Source organism: Hippoglossus stenolepis, chromosome 3 (genome assembly GCF_022539355.2).
Source record: "Hippoglossus stenolepis isolate QCI-W04-F060 chromosome 3, HSTE1.2, whole genome shotgun sequence".
In the NCBI taxonomy this organism is placed as follows: Eukaryota; Metazoa; Chordata; class Actinopteri; order Pleuronectiformes; family Pleuronectidae; genus Hippoglossus; species Hippoglossus stenolepis.
The window spans coordinates 12,684,859-12,708,739 of NC_061485.1; the positions used below are offsets into that span (position 1 = coordinate 12,684,859).

A 23,881-nucleotide genomic window follows, 5' to 3' on the forward strand; every position below is an offset into this window, starting at 1 on the left:
AGATTTTAATAACCATCGTCTGTGTGTATTCTTTATGTGATGAATGACGACTGTATTTGAAAGGACAAAAAGCCTGTTAATCAGTTTCTTGGAAAAAGGACAAAAGAACCTTCGTAAGAATTCTAACATACAAATTAGAGAAAAGATACAAGAAGATTTCCAAGGTCACTGGTTTATTTTTGCAGTGGTTCACACTGTTTCTGTCACTGTGGATATCGAGAAGGGAGACAGTACCTACAGCAGCTTTGTCCAGATGCTTCACACTTTTTCTTATTTCCACACTGGCTCAAAATGGTGGTGTGTTGCAGGGATGCATCTCCACAGCAGACTTGTGGGTTGTGTGGTTAGAAAGTAAACATAGAAAGGATGGATAAACTGCTATAGTCTGCAAGAAAACTGACTTCGGAGATTTATTTTTAAGTCAGAACTGGCGACCTGTCCAGGGGGCGTACTCCGTTCTGCTCCCCCTGCGACCTTCAAAAGGGAAATCTAGATACAGATAATGGATGGACGGATGGATTTTTATGTCAGTCAGACCTATAGCCAAAGCTAAAACAACTATGATTGCCTTAGCAAAACAATGTTCTTAAATGGCACAGTCCATGATGTCCAGAACTCAGTCCAGTCTTGCAGGATTTGAACATTTCTGCTTCCCCGTGTTTTCTAAAAGTTGCTGGATCTTGGCTCATATTTTATCCTTACACCAAGGTTTGTGCAAATTCCACAATAGTAGTTTTTGTGTAATCCTGCTGACAAACCAACAAATAAACAGACAGACGGGTTAATAAACATAACCTCCTTGGTGGAGGTAATGAAACTAAAACATGAACAGGGACATAAATTATTGTTTTACTCAGATCCACCCTCGGAGTTAGTCTTTGTTAATGGGAATTGGTGGAATAAACAGCATGTGCACATCCATCACATTGGTGCAAGTTAGGCCAGGTACAAGTAAACGTTGCCCGACAGAAAGACGTGAAAAAAACGTATAAGAATCGTTGTTGGTAAGGAAGTTGTTGATGTCCAGCCCCTGTGCTTGTGCTTCTTCATACAACCCCCCATCAGTAAGGGCCCCTGCTGCCTCAGTGGGTCCATCTTGGCCATCGGTTCCACCACTCAGGAAGACGGGACCATTAGGCGGCAGCTGCAGGCCTCTCATCTCCAGGCCAACTCGCATAGCCAACTCCTGGTTTCGACCACCTCGACCCTTTCCTGTCAACTCTACAGTGGGCTCACCTCCAGCTAGGAGACATGTGGCACCCCATCCCTCCGTGCGCCCTTCACCCAAGACCTGCATGGTACGGCACAGGTCCCAGCTCTCCACACCTACTTCGGGACCCAGCTTCAGCAGCTCAGCGACAATCTCGGGAGGAGGTTCCTCTGCAGAAATCGCAAAGCGGGCCAGGAGGCCGTAGAGTCTGGAGACTGACTTCACATCACCGCACACTCCCAGCGACAGGACAACAGGGCGGAAACCTAGCTCTCGGGCACGGAGTCCTGCGTTCTTGAGGGCGATGCCGTTGGAGCCAATCACAACGTTGAGAACATTTTCTGCCTTGTCCGTTTTATCCTTATCATCCTTCCGCCTGGGATTCGGTCTCCCAAGGACCTCCTTTACTGATGCTGGTATAGAGTTCAACAGCTTGTACTGTTCAAGGACTGACAAAACCTCCTCAGGCCACACCTCACTGCAGACTGTGGGACCGCTGGCTATCAAGTCCACAGGATCTCCGATCACATCTGACAGTATCAGCGCGATCACCTGTGACGTGATCAGAAATGTGATATTCAAAGTGCAATGCTGGAATCGCTTCTGAACAATGAACAGCAGTTTCAAAACTAAAAGCACGTTACCTGTGCAGGGTGAGCATAATGTGCGAGTCCTCCACCCTTTAAGAAGGAAAGGGCTCGACGCACAGTGTTCAGCTCTTGAATTGTGGCACCAGATGCTGCAAGTCTGCGGGTAACATCCAGTTTCTCTTGCAACACGATTGGTGGGATGGGTGCAGGTAATAGCGCAGAGCCTCCGCCTGAAGGAATTGAACCACCTCTTGTTAATCAACGTATTGTGCAAAGAATAAGCAACAAGGTAAGTGATGTATTTACCTGAAATCAGTACAAGTAGCAGGTCTTCCTCTGTCAGTTCACTGGCTAATTGCTTGATTCTTTCTGCTGCTTTCTGGGCATCAGTGTCTGGCAGGTTGTGCTTGGCTCCCTCCATTACTTTGATGCAACTGTTTTCTTTTAACAACAGATGGCTGTGATGGAAATGAAAAGTTGTATTATGCTTTATCTGGTTTTCTGTTGGATATTTTATGTTGTTTACCTTTTGAAGGTTATGCTTACTTTTTCCCATGCTGCTGTAACGTCTGCTGAATCCCATGAGGGACACTTATGACTCCTTTCACCAAATGATCCCCCACAATCCTCTCTGCCTCCGCAGCCATACCCAGCACGGCTTTTCCAAATCCCACCAAGTGCAGGTTGTGTTTGAGTGTGAATTTTTTACCATTGATGATGACGGAGTCCTCTTTGCGCTCTATACTCTGCCGGACCACAGCGTCTGGCTGGACCGCCTCCACTGCAGCTGCAAACACTTGGCGTGCCCTTGAGTCCATTGACATTTTGCACAGCGTCGGTTTCCTCCTACCCACGAGGGCCAGCAGCGGCTGAGGCCGCAACAGGGAGAGAAGACGTGCCATGAACAGTTCACTGGCCTCGAGCCCGAACTGCCTGAGGGGTGAAGAAACGGCAAACAGATTAAAAACAATTAACCACACTTATATATCATATTAGTATACATCATATTCTACAGTGACTGATCATTTTTGGTTGGTTGAAGGTCACTTTAAACTCTTGAGTAGAAGTAGAAGAAACTTTTAACAATACATCAAATTCTTTATTTTACACATCCTCCATAAATCTAAACTTTACACAGCAGAAACTAATAGCATGGACTCAGTTTATTATGCAATGGCAATTATATTTTACTTTATGTTAGTGGTCACTGCGCTGCCCAGCATGTGTGGTCAGTACTGAAAGTGAATGTACATCAGCTGCTTGCAAGGTGCACTGAAAAATAGAGTTGTTCCAACACCACATTTCTGATACCTGGACTTTGTGTATCAGCTGATACCGAGTTCAGATCGAATCCCTGTGCAATAAAACAATAACTTATATAAAGTATTCTATATTTCAGCGGTATGCTCCTGTATGGAAGTGATTGTTGTATGACCTGACTCAGGTTTAACATATACAGTCAGTCATACTAGTCAGTCATGACTGAAAAAGAAGACAAGTAAATAAATAAATACAAAAAATACACCACAATTACTTCTTTACAATAGCTGTTGAAGTGCAGCCACAGTTTAGACAAATAAGAACTTTATAAGTTTAAAACAGTATAAAACTTCAAAACTAAATAAATCTAGGAATACATTTCCTAGTGTTCACATGCAGCCACAACAGCTTTGTATCTGTCTCAGTAACATTGCAAAACAACAACAGGTCCAGCTCCAGTACCGTGGCTCTATGTGCTCCACAGAAATCCCTCATTTTAAACCACCGACAGAGGCTGATCGTCCAGAACAATGAACCCCGACATGTTGGTTGGTTTTCTCTTTTTGTTTCTCTCTTTCTTTGTCGCTGTCTTTGACGAGTTTACCGAGTTGTTTGTAGCAACACTAGCTAATGCTAAACTAGCGGAAATCCCTTCTTCTTCTTCTTCTTCTTCGCCGCTCGGACAAGTGCTTTTGCGTTTTTTCAAGCGGTGAAGAAGAAGAAGGGATTTGCTGTTTTATCTGACGGAAACTTAAATACTTTATAATATATATTATATATTATATTAATATAAGACCTTTTCCAGACACATGATATTAATCTCTGAATCGGATAAATTCCTCATTAAAATAAAATCAAAGAAGATTACTTCAAGGCAGTACTTACTTTTTACATCTGCTATGAATTATCATACAGATTTAAATTACATATTAGGTAAAAACAGAGATGGAATATTTATTTTTAAAATATACTTATCTAAAATGTCTCTGCGACTTTTTCAAAGCTTCAACAGATTGATGCCAGTAGAAGACATGGTTTTGTTGTAAATAAGATTAATTTAATTTAATAAAAAAAGTATATACATCTATAAGACATGATATTAATAACGATAAGGATCGTAGATATAAGTTATAATATTTGAAGTACTCTCAAAAGCAACATTTAGATGATAAAGATGTAAAATGAGATTGGTACATATAAAGATTTGCATACAAACAAACAGTTTCAACAGTATCGTTATCAGGGACATTTCTAAAAGCTTGCACTGGAACATCTCCACTGATGAGGTGAGATACGATTATAAAGCACATTAATCATCAACTTGAGTAAAACATGTATCAGAGGATTGCAGCCCCAAGAGATCTGTATTGGCCACAAGAAAACTATACTTAAATAGTACTAGCATAATTCAATCAATGGTGATAGGCTGAAAGGAAATGCAGAGACCTTTGCCTGGTGATTCTGGTTATATCAACCAAACCCTCAGTTAGCTTGTCACAAATGACTTAACACATTTCCCATCAAACTGTGCTTCCTGAAGACTCGTGCAGCCTACCTGTTAGGTTGTAAATGGGATTAAAGCCTGTGGATTTCACTGGACGTCTGATATGTTTGCTCCAATTCTGCAGTCAGGCAGCAAAGCGAAAAATGTGAGCAGACTCTGACTGGGGTTGTGTACCCTGTGTGTAATAATTGACTTGAATGGACCACAGAATACATGAAGCACTGTGGTCACTCTGCTGTGTTCAGCCTTTTTAGTTTTACTTTTTTTGGGCCAATTACTAAGTGAGGACAAAAAAAGGACAGTGATACCAGAAGCGAGTTCAGTGCTGGTGTGTGAACACAGTGGTAAAATTCACGTGCACTGAGTCTGACAGACTTTGGATCCATTCATTCTGAGGCACAGTTCAAAGAGGTCACAACATACAGCTGGTTCACGCTGAACTCGTGCACAGTGGATGCAGGTGTTTTTCTCAGAACTACACATGGTGCTCAGTGAGGCGTTTCTTAAGTTTATGAGGGCTGAGAGTCTGACTCTCACGTGTGATAGCAGGGAATCAAGTGTATTTGATGTAATTCATTCATCAACGACAATTGATAAAGAGTTTGGAGGTTCACTTTATGTTTTTGATTATTCCAAGTCAGGAACTATTAGTTTGTTTGTTACCTGCACAAAGGAGGTTATGTTTTCATCAGTGTTTGTTTGTTTGATTGTTAGCAGGATTACACAAAAAGTACTTGACCAATTTCAAAAGATTTTTATGGAGAGGAGGGAAATGACCCAAGGAAGAACCCATTTAATTTTGGTGCAGATCAGGGGGCAGATCTCCACCTTCAGGCCAAAACATGTATCTCCACCCAGCGGTAGATAAAACTGTATAATTCATCATGTTTTGATGGATATGGTGTTGTTTAACATTTTCAACATTTCAACTTAAAAGGGAACTGGTATAGAACAGATATAATTTTATCTTGATTCAAGTTGAGCAACTTATTGCAGGTTTTAGATATCTTTAGTCAACTTGTCTTTTTTCCCCTTTTTCATAATAATTATTGCCATTGTCTTTATTGTCACATCACCGCTTTGATGTGTTCAAGTTTTCATGTGACATATCTCTATATTTTTTCATTTAGTTTGAACACGACCGTCTTTCAAACCACCTAAACCTGGTTGTCTGGTCTCCTTGTCACATTGCATCCTGCTGATTGTTATTTCTCTTATATTTACTTTTCTTGCTTTGCTGTCAAAGCACTTTGTAAACTCTGTTTAAACTCTGTGCAATATTAATAAGGGTTATTATTATTATTATTACAATTATTATAACTCCTATTTTTACCCTTGTCATCCACATTGTGGGCTCGGTGGCAGGAAAGGGAACTCTGTTCTGGGTTATACAGTAATACTGTAAAAACTGAAAATACACTGTGTACTACTGTTCTACATGTGTACAACATAGTACTGCATTTTCTTTGATGAAAAGTTTACCTATTGTTTTATGTTGGATTATGTTTTCACAACAACGTGCAGGCCGCGGTCATTCAAACAAACACACAGCTATCGCGATAACCGGCAACATCGCGTGGTTTCTTGCTGATGCGCGCGTCAGGTGGTGAATATGCGCGTCACCGCCGTGTGGAGGGAAGGCGGTGCTTTTCCCTCCCGAGGATCCGGAGCGTTTCAGGCGGGTTTCAGTCTCTGTGTCCGGGCCACACTTCATCCAAAAGCCCGCTGCGCGCTCCTCCGCAGGTCGTTTCTCCTCCGGCTGCACCAGTGCTCCCTGTAGGCAGGTTCCACACCGCCAGCGGAGGGTCTGCCGCCCCTCTCTCCCACAGGCCACCATGAAGCTGACGGACAATGTGCTGCGGAGCTTCAGGGTCGCTAAGGTGTTCCGGGAAAACTCCGAGAAAATCAACTGCTTCGACTTCAGCTCGAACGGAGAAACGATCATTTCCAGCAGCGACGACGACTCCCTGGTCCTGTACGACTGTCAGGAGGGAAAGTAAGCGCGGCTCTGCCTCCATTTTACCGCCGGGTCTGACGCCAGCTAGCCGCTATGCTAACTAGCGAGGCCTGCTGCGCTGCGATCACAGTCTGCAGCGATTGTATGAAATGTGAATTACACGTTAGTTACATGTAGTTTGAGCTCCCGCGACATGAATCCTGTCTGTTCCGGGGGTTTCGTGCACATGCGCGTATATAGATGTGTATTAAACGTGGATCATAATCCGTTAAGAATCCTTAAAACGTCTTTTTTACAGTGAAATTAGCTCGTGATAGTAAGTGAGTTGATTTAAAAACAAGGTGCATCAGTGGAACAGCGCTGCTCGGGGGCGAATAGGCAGCTGATCAATCTCACTGATTTTATTATTGCGACAAATAGAATCAAGTGTCGCAGATAAAAAGCTGCTGCTGTAAATGAATTAAAATCCCTCCATCTTTGATGATTAATTCATTTAGTCGCTTGTTAGTTGCAGCTTTTTAAATGTGATCATTTGCTGCCTTTCTTTGATATATGGGAATTATAATTTTACACTGATTCATCCTGTGCTTTGGCAAATATCCAAATTGTGGTATTTTTCCAACAATTTCATAAACAAAGTGCAAAATGAAGTAAATAATAAGATTAATGAGCAATAAAATCATTATTTGCAATTTTACTTCTGGAAGAAGTTGATCCACGGAAAATGAATCAGCTACAATTTTAGTATTTAGATAAATCATCTTAGTTATTGGCTGAATCCATCTTCTCTGATGCCAACATTTGCTGCCGTTCTCTCATTAAACTTTAAAATATATCGCGTTTGGCTTTTAAAAGTGTAGGAGGAACACAACAAGCAGTTTGAAGAGGACACTTCAGGACTGTGACGCACGTTTTAAAGTACAGTAGTACAACAAATGCTCGTTGTAACCCTGCAGTAATCTATTGGCATCTTTATGATTTACTAGCTCGAATTACAAATGCTCTTCCAAAATTGTAACTGCCCAAAGAAGCATTTAAACGTTTCTGATAAATCATACCTCAGTCTTAATGGCATTAAAGGTTCTATATGTAAGACTGTGAAGCTATTTACGTCCTAGGATAGATTTTCCTTCAAATTCAAATGATGTAAGTTTCATCTGCCCCTCGGTGCCTTGTCTCAACATCTGTCGTCTTCTCCTCTGCGCACCGCAAACCGTGTGCAACACCAGCTCGCGGCTACTTTAAAATTGAGCCCATTTACATCTACACATTACTGGTCCCCAAGTACACAACGCAAGTCTCCAACACAAACTCCACACAAGCACAAAAAACAGAATAGCTTTACCTCAAATGTGACCATTATTGAGGGGAAAACTAGGGACAACACCAGCTGATGTTGACGTGCCAGCGCTTAAATCATTTATAGTCTCAACTATAGTTAAAATCAAACCATAATAACTGTGACTTAAGTTACCTCATCAACAGTCGTGTAGTTTTGCAGAATGGAAAGTAAACATTACAAAAAGACAATGGGATTATTTGTCAAAAACATTTCAGGTGATTTTTAAATGCCTGTTTGCTCTTTCTCTACTTTATGGCAGACCCAAGAGGACTCTCTACAGTAAGAAGTATGGAGTGGATCTGATCAGGTACACGCACGCTGCCAACACTGTGGTCTACAGTTCCAACAAAATCGATGGTATGTTGACACTCAAATACTTGCTGGTTTTTATTGTTTGGATAACGTGGATAATATGAATGAAGTTCAGTTTGTGTGACATGGTTTTTATTCCATAAATTTAAGAATTCATCAAAAATCTACAATCACAATGGTTTTGAATTTTCTACCTGTAATGATAGTGGGATGTTTTCATGAATAATAAGAAAAACATGTTTTGCAAAATATAGCCAAATAAGTAGAGGTGTTCAATTTGTGTCATTGCAGACTTGTTGAAATGCTTCTTTCTAATCTACAAGACATTAAAGTTGCATCGCAGAATTGGATTATTCAAAATTTCATACGTTCTCCTGATTCCATCCTGTCAGTGTCATGATGTGTTTCCCTGGTTGTACTGTGGAGACAGATGTGTAAAGGACCCCGGTGGAAAGCATCTGGATCTCGGAGGCCACACTACTCACTTTGGTCTGAGGTAGTTGTTTGTACAGTTTGAGGGTCTGTGATTCTGCCCCATACAGGAGCTAACTGTACAAGTGACTGCCTTGCCCACGGTCGAGTCTATTCATCGCACCTGCCCACCATTGACTTCATGTTTTTAATGACAGCCTCGTTCTTGCCTTTTTCTTTTCTTCCTCATTTTAATTGTGTTGTTTCTTTTCCTTAAGATACTATCCGATACCTGTCCCTTCATGACAACAAATACATCCGCTACTTTCCGGGGCATAACAAAAGGTGAGGATGGGATGTTTACCTGTCTTACTTTGTTCTCTACCTTGGTTTGATTGTATTAAGTTTCTGTGTTCTAATATTTCATTATTTTTTCTGTTGTGCTCAGAGTGACGTCTCTCTCCATGTCTCCCGTGGACGATACGTTTATTTCTGGTTCATTAGATAAAACTATTCGACTTTGGGATCTGCGGTCGCCCAACTGCCAGGTGAGAATGTTTAATTTGTTGAACGTCTACTGGTATTTCTGCTTCATCTTTTATGGAGAGTTGAGCTGTTACTGACATTCTCCTGTTTTCTGTCCACTGTAGGGTCTGATGCACCTGCAGGGGAAACCAGTTTGCTCCTTTGACCCGGAGGGTCTAATTTTTGCTGCAGGAATAAACTCGGAGATGGTTAAACTTTATGACCTGCGCTCATTTGACAAGGCAAGATGTGGTTGTATGTGTGTGTGTGAGATCATTCATGATGACGTTTCTCTAAAATTAGGAGCTAACCAGTCATTATCACGCTTGTCAACAGGGTCCCTTTGCAACCTTCAAGCTTCAGTACGATCGGACGTGCGAGTGGACAGGACTCAAATTTAGCAACGATGGAAAACTAATTCTTCTTTCGACTAACGGCGCCGCTCTTCGGGTCTTAGATGCTTTTAAGGGCGCTGTGGTGCACTCGTTTGGGGTAAGAGACAACTCATGCTTAATGTGTGGAAATATAAATGACTGAAACTAAAACACAGGCAGATGCACATCTAAATCACAACCAGGACACCGACTGAAAAGTACTGATGAATGGAAATCCCTCACACAGTCAAATAACGAGTTCAATTACATCTTTTTATTTTATTTTAGAATTAGATTCATTTTTTTAAAGAGTGAGGATCAGTAAGGTTAACATACAAGCTCTGTGTACCGGGGTGTTCTTTGTTGCTGTTTCACTGATCTCTGAATAATTGCTCATGGATGCTGCTGTGTGTTTACCCACAGGGCTACAACAACAGTAAATGTGTAACGCTAGAGGCATCGTTCACTCCTGACTCTCAGTTCGTTATGATCGGTAAGTTAAGTTTGTCATTTCTCTCCCGTTTGCTGTCTCTGTGTTGGAATTAGTTTTATACCAAGTCTTGAATGGTCTCATATCCGATAATCTGAATCTTGGGTCTTAAAATGTCTTTTGACAGGTTTTAAAAACGTATGAAGTGGTTTAACGGTGTGTCTCCTTTCATCATAAAAATGACAAATTCTAGAAGTAATACCTAAAATTGGATTTAATAAGATCTGGCTTTAGAACAGCACACTTGTTACCTTTACCCTGTTGAAAAAGACAAAACTTGTATACATGGTTCTGTATAGTCATGTTCCTGTTGAATATAAGTAAATTTTTAACTTGAAATTAAATGGGTTTAAAATGCCTACATTATTGTGTTATGGAGGACTTAGAAAGTCTTACATTTACCTCTTAGGAAACCTGATTTGTTACATCATCGTCATCGCTGGTCCTACTTTCCTCAAATATTTGAATCGTCCATGTTTTCCAGGGTCGGAGGACGGAAAGATCCACGTGTGGAACGCAGAGAGCGGTATGAAGGTGGCTCTATTAGATGGGAAGCACACAGGACCAGTTACGTGCTTACAGTTCAACCCCAAGTTCATGACAGTTGCAAGTGCCTGTTCCAACATGGTGAGTGTGCACTAAGGGAGTTAGGTTTCCAATGATTGCTTTCCAAAGTGTGTCAGGCAGAAAGACATGTTAGCCATGCATGGGACTTTAGTTTCTTCTCTTCAGTGGCATTTTGACACAGTTATATTAAATATGTCACAACTGTCTGAGTGACTTTAAAGGTTACAACATGACATTAGGAGTCTTGTGTGTGAGCGACGTGTTTTTTTTAATGGATCTTCAAATGACCTTTCAGGCGTTCTGGCTGCCGACAATAGACGACTGAGTGAAGTGAAGGCTCGGCTTCTGCTGAAGGCTGAAGATGGACGTGACCAGCAGGGGTCAGCAAAACCAGCTCTATGTGAATATCGCAGGGATTTGTGGCAAATCAAACTCAAATTGTAAATAAGTTGTTTTCAGAAATAGATTTCTTCTCTATTGTCCTTTTTTATATTTCTATTTAACATTAAATTGTTTCTTTTGTAAGTTTTGTCAACTTGATTATTGTGTCATGTGTCAATGCTTAGTCCATGATTTGGATTTTTACAAAATAATTGTGACAAAATAAAAGTGGTTAAAGAGACAAACTATTACATAGAATATTTTGAAGATTCAGAGAAAATACATTGATTTTTAAATTAATATATTATTCAGACCGATTGAAGTTTGATATATTTAGATACAAACTCGTGTTGAAATCAGTTGAGTCCTTTCAGATTAGTCTATACACAACAATGATATTAATGAATTTCATTTGAATCTATACTTGTGTTTATATGTAGTTAGTTATAGGCATATATCTATATTACTATTCAAAGGGAAATATTTTATTTAGAACAAGTTATTATAAGTTACTACTAAGGAGGATTTGACCAAATCGGAGCTGGGTCACCCATGTTAGGATTTTGAAGATGATTTACGTTGCCATGGTAATATTTATCAGATTAAATTCTCACTACATATAGAAGACATTATAAACAACCGCTGCCGGTTTCGAAATGTGTGTCTTATATTTAGAAAATGATGTCAACAAGATCAGGTGTCGATCATCACTGTTGTCAAGTTGACTAGTACTGGGATTTGCAATGTCTCCATAGCAACAAGAGGTTGTTTTCATCTGCATTTGTTTGTGTCGTAGCGTGATTACACAAACCACTGGACAGATTAACACACAACTCAGTGGAAAGATGTGTCGGTCAGAGAAGAAACCGTTATACTTCAGTGTGGATCCAAGAAATGTTTTTCACTTTCTTTAATGGTTTTAATGAAAAACATCAAACATGAGTTTGTCCAATTTGGATCCAAATAAAAATCCAGATCTAGTTGATTTAAAGGTTGTTTAATAAGGGGACTGTTGGAGCTCTGCACTCTGAGTGCCTTTGTATTTTATTTTTATCGAATTTGGCTTTTGAATTCAACAAAAGCTTTTTGCTGCCTTTGTTTTTCCCTCATCAGCCTAAATCATTGATTTGTAACTGATTATCACCAGACTATTCGTGTTTTACCTCAATAACACATTGTAAAATCGCAATGAGAGGAAGGGTACAGTCCATTTAACTGTTAAATGGTGAAACAATCGTTCAGTGAGTTCAGATCTAAGTACTGACCGATCAATGTGACTTGTTTTGGGACAATATATCTGATTTTATTTGTACTTGCCTCAGAAGTTGAAGTTGTTCATTGCTGGGCCTGACTCTCCGCTGCAGGTGCTGTAGTGCGGTGGGGGTTTCACAGACCAGCTCACAGGACGGGACAGACAGTCAGTCATTGGGAGCTAAATTTGGGAGCGAGGTGATCAGGTTACCTCTCACTGTATGGACATGATACTGTCCTAGTTACTTGAGCAATGTCCCTTCTCACACTGTCACACTCTCTCATCGAGTCGAGTCGCACTCGACAATCCTCTTCAACAGCCAGAGTAAAGGCCGAGCTTTTGCAACAGGCTCTTTTGGTTGGACTTCACTGTCTCTTGACTGGACAGATTTTTTGGGGCCTTGTGCTGTGGAGCTCCTTTCCTGTCTGTTGCTTCTACTTCTTCTGTCTCTCAACACCCCTGCTGCTGTGCCTGGCGGGAGGAAGACACTGCTGACCCGCCATGTTCCTCGCACTAGTGGTGACGCCAGAGCTCAGGGAGTTCCTGGCCAGAGCGAGAGGAGGAGCAGTGCGCCTCATCAAGGTGCGCATCCGAGACGGTGAGTGACCCGGGGCAACGGCCAGTGTATATGATGGAGCAGGCCCTGGGTGGGACTGGATGTAAAACCTAAATCATTCATTCTGTTTGCTGTCAGACAGTCAGCTTTAAAGTGCTCAAAGTTTAAGTTGAGTTAATATTTAAGTATAGTATGTGGATTGCTTTGAATTTGAGCTCCTGAGTCATTACATTACAAACTATGGTGCTCACTAAAGCTACCGCCAAAGTTCACCCACTCAGATATCAGTCCCTAAATATGACATATTTCTTTCATCAGGATCCATATATTATTCCCTATGAAATCATGAAAAACAAACACCCTTTTTCAAAATGTTAAAGAAAGTGAGAAATACAAAAAACAAATGAAAACCTCCTTGGTGGAGATAATAAACTCAATAAATCTTTCTCAACAAGTCTTAATCAATGGTTTCCAGCATTTTAGTTTCCAATCCCTGACAGTGAAACAATATAATGTCAGTAAAACAGGTCAAATACAACGTGCTGGACATCAGAGTTTGTGATCATCTTAGTTCACTGACTCATCCCTGCAGGATGGAAACCGTAACAAATAATTAGACCTAAAATGGCCGTTAATGTTGTCATGTAGCTCAAAGCATTTACAATCAAGTCACATTCTATCATGGCAGATCATAATCATAATATAATAAATGATATTTGACAACCCCAGTTTAACAACACACATCAACATTGTTAGACTCTTCTCACTATTGGATTAAAAAGAAATCAAATATCTTTATAATCAGTTTAAAACGGTATTTTCTAATCCAGTTTGCAAAAAAATACAAATCTCTGCGCTTGTTTTCTATGCCACACAGAAAAGGGGAAAAAAATGATTATTTTGTATATATATATTAAAATGCAACAAGTCTAGACAAACTCAAAGGATTGTTATTTTTGTCACAGGCCATAAAGGTTGAGCAGGGGCAGCCACCTTTGTGTGACTCAAGAAAAACAGGTCAAACACTAATGACACTCCGTAGAGCACAAACCTCCACGCAGACCCAACAGTTCCCTTAAATTCATCAAGCTGCACCAACTTTCATACAGTTCTAGATATCAGTTCCCTCAACGTGCCAGATTTTTAAATTTTTTTTCAAGATCTATGAATTATTCCTTTGGGGGGAACATTTTTTTAAATTTCGCAATGTTAAAATAAAGTCATAATAATGTCCTGGATCTGCACCGCAATTGAATGGGTTCTTCCCCGACCCATTCTGTATCCTTCCACTACATTTCGTGGAAACCTGTCCTGCAGTGTTTGTGTAATCGCAACCAAACAAACCAATAAACAAACAGGCAGGGGTGAACACACAAGCTCCTTGGTGGAGAGTAAATATTTTTGTAATCGAGCTGCGGATTCATTTGAAATCCAGATCGTGGGAAGGGTCTTTAAAATCTTTTGGGAAAACTCTTGGAAATGTTAAACTATTTCCTGGGGTTTTTCAAAGATTGCTGGGTATTTATTTATTTTTTCAGAAAATCACACATGCTTCAGCTCAGTGACCACAATGTGTATAATACACGAGAGGCTCAAACTGTCCCTGTCTTCAGCTGAACCTCACACCGCTCAGAGATGCACAGCCTGTTGTGGTGGGTTGCATGTAGCCCAGACATAACTGAGTATGTAAAAACAGGTCAGTAAACCATTGCGGCAGTTGTTGTTCAGCAGTGTGGTTCATGTAAGAAGTGTTCAGTGAGGCAATAGGTTTCTGGGTGGCTGATTATGGATGTGGACTGGTATGTTCATGAGGTGTTTACATCTTATTTTGGTAATTGACCAATGCAGGGCTGTAATATGATTCATGACAGATGCAGCCCGGACTCTCTCTGCGCCTTGTGTCTGTTTATATAAAATATTTGCTGTCATATTTTGGGGTGTTGATGTCCACAGAGGCCAGCGTGCTGATAAGAGAGACAGACAGTCTCACAGCAGTCAGCTGTGTTTGACCTTGAACTCTCTCCGTGGCGTCACTCGGTTATTTAGAGCGACATGTGACTGGACACAGTTTGCGTCCAGCAGCCCGGTGACACTCATGTTCGTTCCAATGTCAGAGGAGAAATAAAATCCCACGAGTCTGTTTCATCACCACCGGCTCAGTGGGTCACTTCCGGTCACCTATCCTGTTCTACCCCATCTGAACTGTCCCCTGATACCTGACGTCCAACGATTTTACAACTGTCTTTGGCTCGAACACCTAAACTGAGCCATTTACACACGTTTAATATCAACATAAAGACGAGGCCTGAGAGAGAATGGCTGGTGGAAAGTATGCGTGCGTGCAGGGATGGAATGTGTTGCAGCTCAGAATAGCAGCATGCCCCAAGAGACTGTCAGGAACCCCCCCCTGCACCCCACAAGGCCATCCGACTTAGGGTTTGTATGTATGTTTTGAGAACTTAATTAACCAAAGCTATTAAGGTTTGGATTTTCCTCGTCAGCTCCTTTGAGAGAGATGACCGAGTCCCGTCCAGTCAGTCAGAAATGAATCCTGTAATATTTTTAACTGAGGAGGGGGGGATTGGATCTGTGCCTTCTCTCAGCGCAGCACATGAAGCAAACAGCCAGACACAGCTCGGGGACACAGGGAGAAATGAGCAGTGGGACTCATGGTGGTTGAATATAAACCTGATGTAATAATACATTCGAAAATGGACAGAAAATTAATCTGCTGACCCTCTGAAAAATGACAAATTTCTCTATTTTATGATACAATTACATATAATTACAATTCACAGCTCAAAACATCTGTTTCGATCGGTCTACATTACATAACATATTGTCCGATTTTAGCCTTTTTACTTTTCGTCAGTCTTGTGTTCACATGCATTCTGTCAGGTGTCTTTGCCTCCTAACCTGAATTAACCTTGGCTTTCTGACCATGTGTTACATATGTGTTGGCAATTTGAACGCTTGGTCTTATTCATGTTTATGTCTGATATATTGTAAAGTGTCAAAAATGTATTATTATTATTAAAATGGGACTCATAGAGCGCCTACCTCCGCTAAGGCCAAACAGTCCCTTTATTTAAATTCACTAGACCCAGAGTTTTATTTAGATCTGCACTAAATTATACACACTTATAGATATCAGTCCGCTTAACATGCCTGATTTCTTTCATCAAGACCCATGAATTATTCTCTGAAAAATCAATGAAAATATTATACTAATTGTTTTAAATCCTGGATACGACCCCTGATCCCAATTCTCACCTATATGGGTTCTTTAGTGGCCCATACCACATCCTTTTGTGCTAATCCGTGCAGTAGTTTTTGCGTAATCCTGCTAAATAACAGACAAATGCAGATGAAAACATAACCTGTATAAAAACATATATAATAGAAATATCTAAAAATAATGCAGAAGTATTTGTGTGTATGATTTGTATATGTTATCTCAAATTGTTTGCATTCTGTTTGAGCAGTAAAACGAGTAACTCACACTCAATTTTATATATCAAGTTCTTCACCTTTTCATATGGTCACATTGCAGTAATTACAGTCCTGCTTCATGTACATCATTAGGATCTGTGACTGAAGGCTCTAAAATCCACTGATGCTTCTTTTATGGGTCAAAAGGTTGTGCAAAGGCCAAGCTACAAGTAATACATGGGCTGAGGTATGTGATGAGTAGTGGTCTGATTTCAGAGCAGCTGGTGCTGGGTGCCTGCAGGGAGCCGGACCAAAGCTGGGACCTGGACTACGACCACTTCCTGCTTCCTCTCCTGGACGACCAGGAGCCCTGCTACATCCTGTACCGCCTCGACTCCCAGAATGCACAGGGCTACGAGTGGATCTTCATTTCGTGGTCTCCTGACCAGTCTCCAGTAAGACACAACAAGTATATTCTGCACTGTGGCTGCACATAACAACATGTTACTGGTGATGGGGGGTGGGGGGGATTTCCAATTTAGCATGCAGATTTTAAAGAACCACATTTCTATTTAATTTAATAATTTAAATTTAGGAGTCAGTCAAGATTAAAACAGCGGACGACACAATATCCTGATTTTCAGTCCCTATAGTCACATGATTTTTGTGGGATAACTATAAAATCCCATCCATTATTAGTCCCTTATTTAACTTTACTAACTTAACTCTCCAGATGTTCGTCACGTAAAATTAAATTTTATTTGTATAATCCATAATCACAAATTACAATTGGTCTCATAGGGATTAACAAGGTGAGACATCCTCTGTTCTTAAACCTCAACAAGAGTAAAAAAAAACTACCCAAGAGAACTAATTAACAGGGGGGAGGTAGAAGCCTCAGAGAGAGCCACCTGTGAGGGATCCCACTCCCAGGACGGACAGAAGTGCAATAGATACCGCGTGTATATGTAAACATAGCCAGCAGCACCTCTCAGGATCCATTCAATTGGGGTCAGTGAGCTCTCTCAGTTGTGAGTATAAATATAATAATATATTTGTTGATACTCAAAATGTACACTATGTAGATTCAAAAGAATAAATCCAAATACATGGGTGAATCAAATATATGCAAAACCATGCAAAATACAGCAGAAAATTACAAATAGACACATAAACAATTATAATAAATGATGAATATGTATCCTACAGCAATGTATTAGCCCTACTAAAGCAATCAAAATAGTATAATAGTAAACTAAAGTATAGTATACTAAAAATAGTATAATAAAGTAATGATTTAACATTAATCTAAAACTGTTTTTAGGTTGATGATCATAGTAAAATTAACATACTTGGTAAATGTTTTTTAATAAACCAGGTCCATCAGTAGGGCACAGTAATCACTGCAGTCAAAAAGCAATCAGTCATATTGTTTAGAGATCAGAGGTTAAATGGTAAAAGGGCGACGCCCATAATCACATAGGTTTATTCTGTCTCAGCTTGGGTCACGCTCACATTTCCCATAATGCAACTTGATGGCGGTCAGTCATTACACCCTCTCTGCCTGGTGCTGAAAGATCCTTCAAACTCAACTCAGCTGCTTGGTAACACAGGTGACAGATGACGTAGTATGAGTGTCCCTTAAAACTACATCTGTTTGGATGGTGCTCATTAAAAACATCTGCACAGTTTATAATAAACCTGAGTTTCATAGCATTTCTTTTCCTCCCACAGCAAACACACACACACAAACACACACGTTTGTCCCTCTGATGTTTGCAGGTGAAACAAAAGATGTTGTACGCTGCCACCCGCGCCACAGTGAAGAAGGAGCTTGGCGGCGGCCACGTCAAGTACGAGATGTTTGGCACAGCAGAGGTCAGAGCTATTACATTTCAGTATAAAGTGAGGAGAGAAGCAGTACGTGAACCCTGTGAAACGATCTGCATCAATCTGTCTAAACGTCTCTTGTCTTCAGATTTTCACAACAAAAAGATAATTTTCTGGCATTTGTCTATATATTGAATACATCATTAAACATTCACAGGTCCTGGTTTTTCTTTCACTTTCTTTAACATTGAGAAACGGGACATTTTTCTACATTTCCGTTGATTTCTCAGAGAATAATTGATGGATCTTGATGAACAAAAATCTGTCTTGTTTAGGAAACTTTATGAGTGTTTGCAATTTGGTGCGGACCCGAATAAAATTCTGAATCAAGGGGATTTAAATGTGGTTTCATAAGGAGACTGTTGGGCCTTGGCGGAGGTATATCCTCTGGGTACAGTTATAGTTTTACTTTTTAATTTCCTATTACATTTCCTGTAATCAAGCACTACTTGAGGGGGGAGGGGGCGGGGCGGGGCGGGCGGGGGTATCTAGGTTACAGCAGCAATTAGTTGGAAATCTGTTAAGCGTCTCTAATTATGACATAATTAGAACCAAACTATTTTGATCTTTTGAGGAAAACTCATGATGTAAATTCTACAGAAGCAAAATTACTCGATGTTCATTTGTTATTTTTCTATGTGCAAAATAAATGAATCGCATTCACTTGGGCTTCGGTGGAGGTGTGAACTTTACTGAGTGACACTCCAGTTTATTTCTGTGACTCTCATTAGCCGTCAGAGCAAAGCTACAGGCTTAAAATAATCGGGGATAATACAGCTGGTAAATATCTCTGTTCACGAGTCGGCCGTATGTAAATCATGGAGCATGATGGGAAGATATTACAGAGGAAGCTGCTGCTCTCAAGTCTGATAATCAGCTCCAGGACACTACAGCACAACAGTGAAAGTGAAAAGTGGACTGGTGAAACTAAGGTTGAATTGTTTATGAAGGAACATGCAGCTACGTGTGTGGTGTAAAAATAGCAGTGCACTGCAATGCAACATGAAAACATCAGGTTAACCACGGCAGAGGGAGATTCCTCTTCTCTTCTGCTGTGGACAACTTCTGCGAGAAAATGAGCTCCCACATTTATCAAGGTGTTTTAGAGGAAAATATCAGGTCGGCTGAGGCTAAGGATGAGAAGTCGGGTGATACATCAGCAGGAAAATGATTGTAAGTACTGATTTAGTTCTCACACAGAAAGACTTGGAACAAATAAAATCACCAGTTGGAAAAGCTCAGTCAGAGCCCACAGCTTAACCCAATAAAGATGTTGTTGATTGACCTCAGAGACTCGTTTACACCAGACACATGAAGCAATTCTGTGGGGAGACAGCTCCATGATTCCTCCTGAACATTGTGCACGTCTGATCCACACATACTGGAAGTGATGGTTTAAGGTTATCGCTGCCAAAGGAAGTCACTACATCTATCGGCACTGTGAATGTCCAATGGATGTGTTTAATAAAGACACACAAGGTCATAACTGTTTTATTAGCTACAGCACATTGTGGCTGCCTTCACTTGTGACTTATTTGAAGATCAGATCTTATTTTACGAGCATTTAAAACCGAATTCCAGATTATACCAGAGGGATCATGTTCTATTCTTTCTCTGTAATTTACTGCAACAGACCGTCTGTGCTGCTTTTAACCACATGTTTTAAAAAGACACTCTTGTTTGACACTAGGAGGACATCTGTTTGCTGGGCTACCAGCGTCATGTGTCATCCTGCTCAGGTCCTGCCCCGCTCACGTTAGCCGAGCAGGAGCTCCAGAGGATCAAAATCACAGAGGTGAGAGGTCAACATGGCACATAGCTTTCTATGTGAGCTCTTTTTTTTCTGCTGTCTTAAATTTGTTTCCTCTAATTGTAACATTTAGTTGTGTTTGCCTTTTTTTTCTCAGGGCCGAGTTAAACAGGTATGTTGACACGATACATACAGTATGTGTATATTTAACTCAGATTTTATGTTAATGAGGACATTAAGAGAGAGAACCCGAATCTGTTAGTTGTAATAAAAATGAAAATACATTTGCACCACAGTACAGTGAGGTCCACCTGTGTTATCCCATTATGAGCTCTCTGGGTCCTGCTTTAGAGGCTCATAGTGTGTTTGCATGCTGCCCCCTGCAGGTGAAGACAGATATCAGCGTGGAGACAAAGCACCAGACACTTCAGGGCCTCGCTTTCCCTCTGCAGGAGACAGCCAGAAGAGCCCTGCAGCAACTGGCCCAAAAAAACATCAACTACATACAACTGGTCAGCCTGAGGACATGAGATATATCTATATATATAGATATATATAGATATATAGAAAAACAGAGGCCCTGTTCTGCTGAGATCAGTTTGGTGTTGATTTACTACTTGTCTACTGTTTATTCATTGTGTTGCAGAGGTTGGACGTAGAGAAGGAGATCATCGAGCTGGTCCATTCCAACCCGACAGAAACTCGAGATCTGCCCAGCAGAGTTCCCAAAGACACTCCCAGATATCACTTCTTCCTCTACAAACACTCCCACGAAGGAGACTACCTGGAATCTGTCGGTATGTGCGTCCGAACGCCTCAACTGTCGACCCTGAGAGACACTGTTGATTCTTAACTGTTTTGACCAGAGACCCCTTTAAGATTTGACATGTAAAAAAATCATGAATAAGCTTAAAATGCTTAAAGACGGCCCAGTTTCCAGGTATCCGGACTTTCACAAGAAAAAATCTAAATCCAGACACAAGTCGGAGAAAAGAATCGCTTTTTTTACTCCATAATTCATCCTGGTGCCTCGATGAGGATGTTGCCTCCAGGTTTCTAACAGCTGATCTAAATCAACTGTAAATATTTACTCCTAATTCTTGGAAATCTGATCTTGGAAATCTATTCTCTTTCTTGGTCTGCAGTGTTCATATACTCCATGCCAGGGTACAGCTGCAGCATCAAGGAGCGAATGCTGTATTCCAGCTGCAAGAGTCGACTACTGGAGGATGTGGAGAAAGATTACCAGTTGGAAATTGCTAAAAAGGTACCTGATGGATAGATGGAGAGAAAATTGGATAACACAGGCTCTTACGGGATCACAGCTGCCACTGAGGACACTGAGGTTTTGTGTTCTCCGGATTTTATTTCTTAGAAACTATTTTTGTGGCAGTTTCCAGTATTTCACATAAAATAATGCATATTTGAAATACTTCCCAGAATAAACACATAAAGGATAATTAGTGTTTCTACACCAGCATTGTGTTGTCAGCAGTGTGTAGATCCTCTGACACAGGATTCAGTTGTTTAGTATCACCGCCAAGGATGTTTTCATCTGTTTGAATAAGTAAGCAGCATTACACAAAAACAACTTGATAGATTACCACGAAATTCAGTGGAAGAATGTGTTATAGGTCAGGAAAGAACCCATTACATTCTGTTGTGGATCTGGATCAGGGGGTGGATCCAGGATTTATTTTTTCATTTTCTTTAACGTAGCCAGATAAGGAATCTTTCAACATTTTACAAGGGAATAAAATATGATGTCTTGATGAAACCAATCTGGTATGTTTAGGGAACGGATATTTACGAGTTATTTTGTAATTTGGTGCAGCTCGACCAAAATTGACTGAGTGCAATTCTAGTGTTTCAAGATAGAGTTTAAAGGAAATAAAATTGAACTATGAACTTAATAAAAGTGTGAAACATTTCAAAATTGGGGAGAAAAAACAAGGGTGCATTTAGGGTGGACTTGAATTCATGGCCTCTCTTAAAAAAATGTTGGTTACCTGGTTGTATACAGACCCAAACATACACAATCTCATCACGATGACTAAATGTGACAGTTGTTTACGTTCTTTAACAAACACTGATCTTACTACATTTTTCAACTCCTGCTTCTTTTTTTCTTCTTGCAGTTAGAGATTGATAATGGAGATGAACTGACGGAGGACTTCCTGTACGACGAGGTCCATCCTAAGCAACATGCCCACAAACAGGCCTTTGCTAAGCCCCGCGGTCCGGCAGGGAAAAGGGGACACAAACGTCTCATTAAGGGGACAGTGCAGTCCATGCAGAGCAGCTAGATGTGGACGAAGCCTCTCCTCCCATGTTGTGCCTGTAGCTCCGATCACTATGTCCCCAAACCCACTAACACTCCCATTACGCCCATGGGGTGAGCACGCTGATAGATTTCCTCTTTGTGTCCTGAATTGCAATATACACAACAAATATGTTTTTAATGGAAATGTCTCTCTCTGTGTTTCTGTTTCTCTTTTCTGTTTATGATGATATTCCTCCGTAAAATAAAACAACAAAATGATGATATACTTGCCTCACACTCAGTAGAGCAGATACCTCCACCAAGGCCCCTCTCCAGGCCAAAAGTTGTTACAGAGGCTGAAAGAAGTCCTGTCAACCAGTTTTGTGGATTTGCAACAAACTTTACACAAGCGTATATCAGTGCTCTAAATAACCCTGACTTTCTTCCTCAAGATCGATTTAATAAAGATCAAGATCCATGCATTATTCTCGGGAAAATCGGGGGCAAATGTCACAAAACGTCTTATCTCTGGAATCGGCCTTTTTGTCCGGATCTGTACCAAATTTGAGTGGTTTCTTTCTTGGATCCATTTGTCCTCCAAGTTTCGTGGAAATCTGTTCCCCAGTTTTTGCGTAATCCTGCTTACAAACCAACAAACAAACAGAGAGGGGAGAAAACAAAAAGTCCTTGTTGGAGGTAACAATATGAATAAAACATCAAAGAAAGCATGTGTTGATGACCTCCTATTTGTAAAAGAGTCCGATTATGCAGTGATGGAGATACTCCTCTGTCTTCCATATTGTTATTAAACATACATATGTCGTTTACACTGTTACTGCTGACGTGTACATTCTTCAGATGTTGCAGTCCCTGTTTTGTATCAACAATGTTTGTAAGAAAAATACAATATGAAAGGAAACTCGAAATAAAACCTTGTTTCTACTGTAGTATTAGACTTTCTCAGTACCGATTCATCTTTTTTTATCTGGCATGTGGTGTGTGAAACATGGGGATGCTTCCTGTGATATGACGGTAAATACTCCTCATGGTTAGGCTGGTGCTGTGGCAGGCCTGTTGTGTTGAGATAAAAACGTTCAGATCCCCAATATTGCATTTGCCCTCACGGCGATGACACACAGGGAGGGCTGCAGCGTCTGAAAGGCTGCAGTGTGTGGATTTAACCCTATGAGCCTATACTCTGTGTGCTCCACAGGACAAATCTGCGACCACGGCTGCGTCATCAAGTGTAAACAAAATGAGATTTCTCGGTTTACAAGCTTGATTTCCATAAACACTTTGAGGATTCCATGAACGTCTGTAACGAATTTAGAAGCGATTCGAATGGATTATTGTCAAGATCTTTCAGATTGGTGCAAAGTGGTGGAGGCCAAAATTGTTATGCTACAAAGTCATGCTGCTAGCATTTCTAAAATCATTATTACATCTGCAACATTATGTCCATGATCATACTTTAGGTTTAAATATCACCAACCCAGAATTGCATGAATGCACAGACCTTTAAAGGGAAAACAACACATTTGAGACTATTTTTCAGATTTTGCCAGTTAAATCAAATTCTGCATTTAGGGACAGCCTTACTCAGCAGATATTACCAGGCCTGATAACAAAGCTCTGCCTTTGAATAAATGTCTCTCTCCAACATACAATGGATCAACTTATGCTTCTGATTCCAGGCAGTGCAAGTTTTTCTCAGAAGCTTCAGGAAATTCCGTTTTTTTTCTTCTCCCCAACCTTCGAAGAAAACAGCAGTTACTCACTGGATCCCAAACTTCATTTCACTTACTGATTCTTGGT

The 23,881-nt window shown here is 40.6% G+C and overlaps 3 protein-coding genes across 6 annotated transcripts; 2 read left to right on the plus strand and 1 right to left on the minus strand.

The window, feature by feature from the left end:
* Positions 1 to 156: 156 nt before the first annotated feature.
* glyctk (glycerate kinase) lies at positions 157 to 12,372 on the minus strand. Of its 4 annotated transcripts, none has more exons than XM_035153189.2 (5): positions 12,241 to 12,372; positions 2,347 to 2,733; positions 2,107 to 2,258; positions 1,855 to 2,030; positions 157 to 1,762 (listed from the first exon to the last, which is right to left on the minus strand). In XM_035153189.2, the coding sequence occupies exons 2-5, from the start codon at positions 2,700 to 2,702 to the stop codon at positions 872 to 874; spliced, it is 1,575 nt and encodes a 524-aa protein (XP_035009080.2). In that variant the 5' UTR covers positions 2,703 to 2,733; positions 12,241 to 12,372; the 3' UTR covers positions 157 to 871. The 4 variants fall into 4 exon arrangements, with proteins under 4 accessions (XP_035009080.2, XP_035009079.2, XP_035009082.2 ...); XM_035153188.2 differs by lacking the exon at positions 12,241 to 12,372 and adding an exon at positions 10,378 to 10,512; XM_035153191.2 differs by lacking the exon at positions 12,241 to 12,372 and adding an exon at positions 4,616 to 6,035.
* Positions 6,196 to 11,067, plus strand: wdr82 (WD repeat domain 82). Its single transcript, XM_035153193.2, has 9 exons — positions 6,196 to 6,560; positions 8,123 to 8,220; positions 8,865 to 8,931; positions 9,035 to 9,134; positions 9,237 to 9,353; positions 9,448 to 9,603; positions 9,909 to 9,978; positions 10,460 to 10,602; positions 10,838 to 11,067. The coding sequence occupies exons 1-9, from the start codon at positions 6,400 to 6,402 to the stop codon at positions 10,865 to 10,867; spliced, it is 942 nt and encodes a 313-aa protein (XP_035009084.1). The 5' UTR covers positions 6,196 to 6,399; the 3' UTR covers positions 10,868 to 11,067.
* A 66-nt stretch (positions 12,373 to 12,438) lies between the features above and the next one.
* LOC118105433 (twinfilin-2) lies at positions 12,439 to 23,021 on the plus strand. The gene is made up of 9 exons (XM_035153192.2): positions 12,439 to 12,773; positions 16,440 to 16,618; positions 17,946 to 18,041; positions 19,744 to 19,848; positions 19,961 to 19,975; positions 20,190 to 20,315; positions 20,450 to 20,600; positions 20,949 to 21,070; positions 21,942 to 23,021. The coding sequence occupies exons 1-9, from the start codon at positions 12,677 to 12,679 to the stop codon at positions 22,107 to 22,109; spliced, it is 1,059 nt and encodes a 352-aa protein (XP_035009083.1). The 5' UTR covers positions 12,439 to 12,676; the 3' UTR covers positions 22,110 to 23,021.
* The last annotated feature ends 860 nt before the right edge of the window (positions 23,022 to 23,881 follow it).